Below are 10,022 nucleotides of genomic sequence, written 5' to 3'. Positions count from 1 at the left end.
TACAGGTGTGTGGGGGGGCGGGCCCGGACCATGCAGGGCTGCAGCATCCCTGGTCCTGAGTCCTCATCACGGCACGCAGAGACTGCAGCCCAGCCACCCTTCAAAACTTCCCTGTGACTGATTCCTGGGCTCTGCTTGGCCCCCTGGAAGGCGAACAGAGCAGGCAGAGGAGTATGCAGGTGGGGAGATGCTGTTTATTTTTAATCAAATGTGTGTGAACAAAGCAGTCACTCGTCTACTTCCCGTTGGAAGGAATGCTGGGCACTAATAAATTAGAGGACCCCACCCTCCCAGGGCACAGGGGGACTTTGGTTTCTGCTTCTCCAGAGGTACACGGGGAACAAGCATGGCTTCTGCTAGACTTGCTGAGCTGTGACCTGCAGGGCGGGCCCCTGGGGCTGCCACTTGGTTCACCAGATGGAAGGTCAGCATGGCTGTGCCACACTTGTCTGAGAGGGTCCTGGCAGTGGGTATGCAGGGTGTATGGCAGGGCCTCTTTTCCAGTGCTTGCTCTAGGCCAGTCCTCAGCAGGGACCCTGCTCTGGGGAGAGAGGCAGGGTGTGCCCAGGCTTTGGTCCGATGCTCAGAGCACTGCTCAAGCCCTGTGTCTATGAGCCAGGGGCCTGGGGGCCAAGGCGTGAGCAGCTCCGCGCTCGAGACCTGCACATTTTTCTCAGGGCCCCAGATAGCGGGTGGCATGCACTGGGCCTTGGGTGGGGGGATGAAGCCCCTCCCAGATGTTACATGAGGCCCACCCACACTGTTGGTGCCAGTGGGGATCCACTGAGACTACAGCCACTTCCCATCTGATGAGAAGCCTCAGGACAGAGGCCACCTCTGTCCTGCTGTTCTTTGTAGTTGTGTCCAGACCTGGGCAGGTTGAGCGTCATTCCTCCTTTCCCCTGACCATCCCCTCCAGCCCTGAGGAGGGTTGGGGACCATCCTGCACGATGCTCGGGGCCCTCCCAGCCGAGCTGCTGGCTCCCTGGATCACCTCCATCCACCTGGAGGAGAGGGCGGCTGTCAGACCAGTAAAGCCAGCTTGTGCTCACACACCATCCCAAGAACAACCCAGGTTACGGGACAAGCAGGACAAAAGAAGGGTTAAAAACCTGGGGACGGGTGCAGTGGCTCACACCTGTAATCCCAGCACTTTGGGAGGCAGATGGATCACTTGAGGTCAGGAGTTCGAGACCAGCCTGGCCAACATGGTGAAACCCTGTCTCTACTAAAAATACAAAAATTAGCCAGGCGGCATGGCACATGCCTGTAATCTCAGTTACTCAGGAGGCTGAGGCAGAAGAATCGCTTGACCCTGGAGGTGCAGGTTATAGTGAGCCAAGATTGTACCACGGCACTCCAGCCTGAGTGACAGAGGGAGACTCCATCTCAAAAAAAAAAAAAGCATTGCTGTTTGTTTGGAAATGCTGGAAGCATTGCTCAGCCCTTCCTTTCCAGGGCCCAGAAAACTTGCCTCCAACACCATGAGTAGAAATGGGAGCTGAGGAGATACCAATGTTCCTTGGGGTCCCACTCAGACCTGGGCAGCTGACCAAGGCTGCCTCCTACAAAATTACCTTTCAAATGTGTACTTGCTCTCAGCCCGGAAGAAGTAGACATGGGATTTGAACTGGAGCTTGAAAACGTAGTCTTTGTGTATGCCATCGGCCTCCTGGGGGGTGCTCACGCTGTAGCCCAGCAGCGGGAGGCTGGCCAGTGGGTAGTCATCCTGGAAGACAGCACAGGGACACGGGTTCCAGGGGCTGGGTTGCAGCAGGGAGCGCCCATTCCTCTGCTACCTGCACGACGGTGGCACATACAAATGCTCACGGGCCAAGGGAGCACAGGGTGTGTGGGCAAAGCATGGGAGGGCAGAACCAAAATACAAAAGGGACACACGTGGGGAGGGTGAGTGTCTGCCAGCATCACTTGCATCGGGCTCCAGTGAAACCCCAGTACCTGATGAGTTTTGTAGAAGAACAAACAGAAATTGGTAAAGACGACCCAGAGCTTCTGCCAGCCATGACTGTTTTTGAACTTTCTTAGCAGATATCCTGAAAGCTGGTTCTGTCAATAAAGGAAAAGTGCAGGTGCATTAACCAGCACCCAGAACCCCCAGCTCCATCTCCCTGGGGCCTTGTGGGAGTGGGTTTACTCCCCAAGACTAACTACCTGCATGCTTTCTCCGGCCGAGGCCTTGATTTTACCTCTGGACTGCTATGGACAGCAGCTTTATCAATACTTAAATCCAACAGAAGCATGTTAAAAACCTAGAGTGACATTCCAGGCACCAAGTAAAATGAGTTCCTTTTCCCTGTGCATAATAAAGTTAGCATTCAGTAACCAACCATCCACAAACCCATCCAACAGCAAGAAGAGAGAAGACACTTTAAGAGATAGTACATTGAGCCAAGTCTGGAAGGTTCTTTAAAATGATGGGTGGGGGAGAGGCAAGTAAAGGCACACACAAGATGCCCCACTGCAGCCCCATCCCTAAGCGTGTGGCATCTGTTCTGCCAGGATTAGGCATGGCTTTGGCGCTGGAGTGGCTCAGCTCACGGGGCTCACGTGAGCCTCCCGCCTTCAGGGCGGTGCTCAGGGGTTGCACTCTGTCCAAGATGGCGGGGGCAGGCCTGGCTAGGACCCTGCTCAGATCTCAGGTGTCCTGGGCTGGCCACAAGCTGGCGGGCTCATGTCAGGGACCTGCTGCACCCTGACCTACCCAGGGTCATCAGGGGAGAGGCTTGGGCTGGGGTAGCTCCTGAGCCCCTGCCCAGCAGATTGTGGCTGGGGGGGATTTCTGGGGAAACAGCAAGAAGGACAAGAGCTCTGGGTGGAGTAAGAGAGCAGAGTTAGGGAAGGGTGTGGGGGCACCAGGCTGAGGAACCTGGCGACCCACAATGGCAGACGGAGCCCATGCAGTGAGATAGGGCGGACCACCCTCTATGGCAGGGTGCCTGGGCAGAGCCTCAAGCTCCAAGCCCAAGGTGAAGGGTTTCGGAGGCGCTGGGAGTGGGGGCTGCGGGAGGATATGTCTAAGAGGGCTTTTCTCAGCTCCACTACACACCAGCTCCAGGCCCTGAGGACATGCCCTGCCTGCTGGACTTCATCAGAGACACCAGACCTGAAACACCCTTTTCAAAGAGGGTTTGACTGGATGAGGGGTACTTCCCATACCACCTTCTACCACGGGGAGAGTAAGAGGCAGCTCTCTGGGGCCAAGCCTGCCTGCTGGTACCCTCCTGAGGTCCCCTCCTCAGCAACCAAGTGCAGAGAGGGCTGGGAAGCTTCCAGATGCACTGAGGTGATGCTCACATGGTCGTACCTCGACAGCTGCACTGTGGTCTGCCCTGGACACGCTGGTGTTCCGGTACCAGCACACGTGCATTGTGGTGTTGGCCCGATGCTGGCCATGCCCCTCTAGGGAGCTGCGGGCACCCCGAGCGTCATCTTCTGACTCCTGTTCCAGAGATACCTCGTTGGGGGATCCTGGGGAGAAGTCAGTGTCTCAGGGGGGACCCCCTGTGGCCTCTGCTTGCCAGATACTTCCACCCCTTGGGTTCCTCTCGGGTGGCCCTGGGGAAATGGGGAGCCCTTGGTGCTAGGCCAGCTGCTGGCTGAGAGCAAAACCACAGGTGCTTCTGCCAGAGCAGCCCGATTGACCCCTCTTCCCACCCAGGCATGAGGCGTAGCCTGAAACATTCCTTGTGGAAGGGGCTTGTGTGGGAGCTTAGCGGACCAATGGGGACCAAGGAAAACAACTTCCAGAAAAAGCCTACTTAGGTGTAGTGAAGGTCTCCTGGGGGGTCGTGGCCAGTACTCACTGGGGGGACGAGTGCACACGGTGCTGCCTGGCAGTGCAGGGGCCGTGTCACCACCACTCTTGGCTGCTTGGATCGCGTTGTTCAGGTCGAGCATCCATTTCTCTTTCTCCAGCCGAGTGCTGCGGGGAGGAGGGGAGGGCGAGGCTCAGTGGCTCTGCTCTCCTTTGTGTAGGGCCCCAGCCCTCAGGGGAGGGCGAGCCTTCACCGCACCTGTTCTCCCACATTCTGCTTTGTCCTGCCTGATGGGTGGAGAGGACTGGGAAACGTGTCCCCTGCAGCGAGAACAGCAGGGAGGAGAGCTGGGAGGGCCCGGCATCAGCCTGACCCCCAGGGTGCTGTGACAGGCTTGGGGGAGCCAAGGCAGGGCCCCGGTCCTAGAATGGAGGTCTGCAGGGGTGTTTGTTCCTGAAACAGTGTTCTCTACATCTCTGATACTGAAATGCAAGATTGGCCCTGGTTCATGATTAAGTGAACATTTCCTGGTAGGAACTGAGTGCCCTGTGCTCGCTGATGCTGGCCAGGGCGCTGCAGTCGGAGCTGAGACTCCTCACAGAGCACTGTGTGGTGCTGGTGACCGTGCAGGGGTCCCTGCATCCTGGCCACCAAATGAGCTCAGTGTCATCCTTCTGTTGATCTTATCTGCGGAGGAGGGAGCTGTTTCCACTTGCTTCTGTGCCATAGCCTGGTCTGTCTCACACGAGTCTATACCACACTGGGACTGGAAGGCAGTGTTTGGCTGGGCTGGGTGTAAGCTGCCCTGCTGGGGCTTTGATCACTAGCTGCTGGCACTTCTTGACGTGAGGGTTGGGGAAGCACCTGTGCCCTGGGAGACCACAGGAGCCTGCCCACTCACCCACCCCGTCTTTGGAGGCACTATGAACCAGAGGGCAGAGGGAGCAGCTCCACAGCACTGGAGTCTGCCACTTGTGGGATGTTGTCAGGGTCAGCAAGCAGCCCTGCCCCTGACAAGGGCAAGGCTGCTCCTTTGGTTGCATAACTTGGAAGCAGAGCTCAGAGTCAAAGGGGGCACAACCCCATGAGGCTCCATGGCCCCTCACAGCTCAGAGGACTCAAGAGGCTCATGGCAAGGAAGTCCCCACCCCTCCATCCAGGGCTGCTCAGGAAGGAGATATGGAAGACCCTTACCTGGCTGCCACCACGATTGTTTTCTGAGCCGCGTAGATGGTGAAACAGTGTGGAACAGACCACTCATTCTCACTTTCTTCTACCTGTAGGTGGGAGAAAAGGTCCAAATCTTGTGGCCAAGAAGGAACTGACAGCCTAAGCCTGAGCAGGACACAAGGTGACTGCTGGCAATGCTAGGTGGGGCTTGGAAGCCCAGTGCTGTCCAAGTGCACACAGACTCTACAAGAGGCCAAGGAGGACACTGGCATCCTTGCGCCATGGCAGCTGCACCCCAGGGGGTGAGCCATGGGCCAGAGGGCACCCAAATACTCACCGGGGGGTCCAGCACTATTAGCTGAAAATCAAGCAAAGGAAAAAACATTGAGCATTTTCATTATCCAAAAGGGAGTTGGACAATTCATTTATGAACCAAAGACCAAAACCTAATAGAGCTAGATTCAAAGAAAACCCACTGGGGATTAATTTTAATTATAAGTGGTTAGATGAAATAATTCCAAAATAAAATATTACCAAATCTAATCTAAAAGCACACACAAGGAATTGTCCCATGATCAAGTAAGGTTGTTTTGGGAATGCAAGGATGGTTCGGCATCAGAAAGCTGATTGATAACACTCATCCCATCAGAAGTCAGAGAGAAAAAGGATCAATTCTCTACATGCTGAAAATGCCTTTGCCAAAATCCAAGGTGTTATTTCTGATAATACCTCTTAGAAACAGAAGGAAACTGTGTTAACATGATAAAGATGATCTCTTCAAGCCAAGAGCCATCATCCTCCCATTAACAGTCAGGAACAAGGGCCAGTTCTCTGTCCCCAGGACCAGCCAGTTACCAACAACTCCACAGAATGGACAGCTTCCCTGTGCAGAGCCTGATACACCAACCAAGCCTCTCACTGGACATCAAAAATCTGAATCAGCATAAGCAAGGGCAGGCAAAACATTGTCCAGATGTCAGTCTTCCCCTAAGTTAACACAAAAATTTATTGCAATTTCAACTGAAATCTCCACGGTGTTTTTGGAAGGAATTTGTCCAATGACTTAAAAGATTACTTGGAAGAATTAAATGCTTGAGAATAGCAAAGAACATTTTTTTAAAAGGAGGCAGAATAAGGGATGCAATGTGTTCACCCAAACAGTGACTATCTCATATGACACCACTAACTAGAGAGAGTGGACTGATGCTGGGCAAACAGGAATGGAGCAGAACGCCCAGAAAGAACGAGTACAAAGACAAAGGCTTCCATTTGATAAAGAGTCTTTGACATCACTGAGAAAATGAAGGATTCAACAAATAATGGGGAGAAATGTTACATCCCAATCTAATATCTATCAAAACAAATTCTAGGCTGGGCGTGGTGGCTCACAACTGTAATCCCAGCACTTTGGGAGGCTGAGGCATGCAGATCACAAGGTCAGGAGATCAAGACCATCCTGGCTACTATGGTGAAACCCCATCTCTACTAAAAATACAAAAAATTTGCCACCTGTAGTCCCAGCTACTCGGGAGGGTGAGGTAGGAGAATGGCGTGAACCCGGGAGGCAGAGCTTGCAGTGAGCCGAGATCACACCACTGCACTCCAGACTGGGCAACAGAGCGAGACTCCGTCTCAAAAACAAAAACAAAACAAAACAAAAACCCCTCTTTTCCTGCCGCCGCGGAGTCGCGCGGAGGCGGAGGCTTGGGTGCGTTCAAGATTCCGCTTCATCCGTAACCCACCACCATGGCCGAGGAAGGCATTGCTGCTGGAGGTGTAATGGACGTTAATACTGCTTTACAAGAGGTGCTGAAGACCGCCCTCATCCACGATGGCCTAGCACGTGGAATTCGCGAAGCTGCCAAAGCCTTAGACAAGCGCCAAGCCCATCTTTGTGTGCTTGCATCTAACTGTGATGAGCCTATGTATGTCAAGTTGGTGGAGGCCCTTTGTGCTGAACACCAGATCAACCTAATTAAGGTTGATGACAACAAGAAACTAGGAGAATGGGTAGGCCTCTGTAAAATTGACAGAGAGGGGAAACCCCGTAAAATGGTTGGTTGCAGTTGTGTAGTAGTTAAGGACTATGGAAAGGAGTCTCAGGCCAAGGATGTTATCGAAGAGTACTTCAAATGCAAGAAATGAATAAATCAATCTTTGGCTCACAAAAAAAAAAAAAAAAAACCCAAAAAACAAAACACAAATTCTAGGGAGATTAATTAAATGAGAAAAATGAAACCATAAAAAGGTGCTAATATAATACTGGCATGGGGAAGAACTTCCTGAGCCCATACGAAGGATAGAAACCCTCAAGGAAAAGACAGCCAGAGCTGACCCTGATAGGCCCTGATTTTTCAACTTTATGGTGGTGTGAAAGTGATAAGCATTCAGTAGAAACTGAACTTCAAGTACCCATACAACCATTCTGTTTTTCACTTCCAGTATGGTATTCAATAAATTATGTGAGATATTCAACACTTTGTTATAAAACAAGCTTCATGTTAGATGATTTTACCCAACTGTAAGCTAATGTATGTTCTGAGCACATTTAAAGTAGGCTAGGCTGGCCAGGCGCGGTGGCTCACGCCTGTAATCCCAGCACTTTGGGAGGCAGAGGTGGGCGGATCACAAGGTCAGGAGATCGAGACCATCCTGGCTAACACAGTGAAACCCCGTCTCTACTAAAAAATACAAAAAATTAGCCAGGAGTGGTGGTGGGTGCCTGTAGTCCCAGTTACTCGGGAGGCTGAGGCAGGAGAATGACGTAAACCTGGGAGGCGGAGCTTGCAGTGAGCCAAGATGGCACCACTGCACTCCAGCCTGGGCAACTCTATCTCAAGAAAAAAAAAAAAGAGTAGGCTAGACTAAGCTATGATATCAGATAGGTTAAGTGTATTAAATGCATTTTCATTTCTTTTCTTTTCTTTTCTTTTCTTTTTTTTTGAGGCAGAGTCTTGCTTTGTCACCCAGGCTGGAGTGCAGTGGTGCGATCTTGGCTCACTGCAACCTCCGCCTCCCGGGTTCAAGTGATTCTTGTGCTCAGCCTCCCGAGTAGCTGGGACTACAGGTGCCCACCACCACACCTGACTAATTTTTGTATTTTTAGTAGAGACAGGGTTTCGCCATGTTGGCCAGGCTGGTCTCAAACTCCTGACCTCAGGTGATTCGCCCACCTCAGCCTCCCAAAGTGCTGGGATTATAGGCGTGAGCAACTGTGCCCTGTTAAATGCATTTTTGACTATGATATTTTCCTCTTATAATGGGTTTATCAGGACATAGCCCTATCGTAAGTTGAGGAACATCTGTTTCAATTCACACCTTCAACAAGCATTTGCTGGGTTCCCTATATGTGCCAGATGCCATTCTAGAGTAAGAGAAACACAACCCATCAAGATGGAATTTAAATTCTACAAGGTAAAACCAAATTGCAAGCAAAGTAAAAAGGCAGTTACTAACTGAGAAAATAATTTCTGACTTAATAGGGTTGGTGAGCATTTTTACCATGTAAATATTTCACTAATGTGCACAAAAAACTCACAGACCAATGGAGACCAGAGTGACCAGCAAGCTGAGTGATTCCCAAGAGGAAAAGCACGGAATGCCAGGACACAGGGACCAGGCTGGCCTCCCCGACAGTCCACAGGGACGAAAAGTGAGACAACGGGGCTGCTTGATGGGGCTGCTCGCCTTACCCACTTGGGAAGAGTAAGAGAGATGGGTGCCTAGCACCTTCCATGGTGGAGGGAAAGATGCATGTTTAGACCTAGCTCCTGCCAGTGGGCAGGTCAGCTGGCACAGGTGCTCCAAAAGCAATTTAGCAGGAGTGCCCAAGGCCGTAAACACCTTTGCTCAGACAGATCTACATTTTGAAATTGATCTGAAAGACATAATTAAGGATGTGCAGAAAGACAGAGACCCAACAATGTTACAGTCCTCAACAACCAGCCACAGCCAAGCATCCAATGACAGGTGACTAGTTAAATGAACTGGGGCTGCTATGAAAGGAAAGGAAAACCAGTGCCCTGACAAAACAGCCCGTGGATGATGGCAACTGTGCAGCAGATGCCTATAGCCATCACTGCTGAGTGGTACAATAATGAGGGAGTTCTTTTTTTTTTTTCCTGTGGGTTTTTTTTTTTTAATTTGAGACAAGGTCGCACTCTGTCACTGGGACTGGAGTGCAGTGGTGCAGTCACAGCTCACTACAGCCTTGACCTCCTGGGCTTAAGTGATTCTCCCACCTCAGCCTCCCAAGTAGCTGGGACTATAGGCACACACCACTATGCCCGGCTAATTAAAAAAAAAATTTTTTTTTAAAGATTTGACTTCGCCATGTTTCCCAGGCAGGTCTCAAACTCTCAGCTTCAAGCGATCCTACCATCTTGACCTCCTAAAGTGCTGGCATTACAGGTGTGAGCCACCGCACCTGGTCAGTGATGAGTGATTTCTATCTTATATTTTCAATTATTTTTTCTATAATAAAGGTGTAATTTTTAAAAGTATACTTTAAAACAAATGGGGTCTGCTTCCAGTGGTGGCAGATGAGCTAATTCAATCTGACCTCCTCTTGCCTGAAAAGTGGAATTACATTTTACAAACACTTGGCCGGGCGGGGTGGCTCACGCCTGTAATCCCAGCACTTTGGGAGGCCGAGGCAGGTGGATCACGAGGTCAGGAGATCAAGACCACCATGGCTAACACAGTGAAACCCCGTCTCTACTAAAAATACAAAAAAATTAGCTAGGCGTGGTGGCGGGCGCCTGTAGTCCCAGCTACTCAGGAGGCTGAGTCAGGAGAATGGTGTGAACCCAGGAGGCAGAGCTTGCATTGAGCCGAGATTGCACCACTGCACTCCAGCATGGGCGATACAGTGAGACTCCTCTCAAAAAAAAAAAAAAGAAAAAAAAAAGAAAAAAAAAAAGAAAAAAAAATTTACAGGCCGGGCACGGTGGCTCAAGCCTGTAATCCCAGCACTTTGGGAGGCCGAGACGGGCGGATCACGAGGTCAGGAGTTCGAGACCATCCTGGCTAACACGGTGAAACCCCATCTCTACTAAAAAATACAAAAAAGTAGCC

At 51.3% G+C, this 10,022-nt stretch overlaps 1 protein-coding gene and 1 pseudogene across 11 annotated transcripts in view; one reads left to right on the top strand and one right to left on the bottom strand.

Moving 5' to 3' along the window:
- Nucleotides 1-180: 180 nt before the first annotated feature.
- FARP2 (FERM, ARH/RhoGEF and pleckstrin domain protein 2) overlaps nt 181-10,022 on the bottom strand; it is a 148,544-nt gene continuing 138,702 nt past the window's right edge. For 7 of the 10 annotated variants that reach the window (XM_077958136.1, XM_001091489.5, XM_015111551.3 and 4 more), the window contains 6 exons: nt 4,971-5,053; nt 3,825-3,943; nt 3,326-3,489; nt 1,960-2,067; nt 1,578-1,729; nt 181-1,004 (listed from right to left, as the gene is read on the bottom strand). In XM_077958136.1, the coding sequence (XP_077814262.1) occupies nt 887-1,004; nt 1,578-1,729; nt 1,960-2,067; nt 3,326-3,489; nt 3,825-3,943; nt 4,971-5,053 (744 nt within the window). In that variant the 3' untranslated portion in view covers nt 181-886. The remainder of the gene's footprint in view (nt 1,005-1,577; nt 1,730-1,959; nt 2,068-3,325; nt 3,490-3,824; nt 3,944-4,970; nt 5,054-10,022) is intronic. The other 3 variants (XR_013402291.1, XR_013402294.1, XR_013402292.1) reach the window with 1 other exon arrangement.
- LOC144333545 (small ribosomal subunit protein eS12 pseudogene) lies at nt 6,611-7,144 on the top strand (annotated as a pseudogene). Its single transcript, XR_013402299.1, has one exon. The product of XR_013402299.1 is annotated as a small ribosomal subunit protein eS12 pseudogene (transcript).

Source organism: Macaca mulatta, chromosome 12 (assembly GCF_049350105.2).
Source record: "Macaca mulatta isolate MMU2019108-1 chromosome 12, T2T-MMU8v2.0, whole genome shotgun sequence".
In the NCBI taxonomy this organism is placed as follows: Eukaryota; Metazoa; Chordata; class Mammalia; order Primates; family Cercopithecidae; genus Macaca; species Macaca mulatta.
Note: the sequence above shows the minus strand (reverse complement) of the source record. Positions and strands in the feature narration are given on the sequence as shown.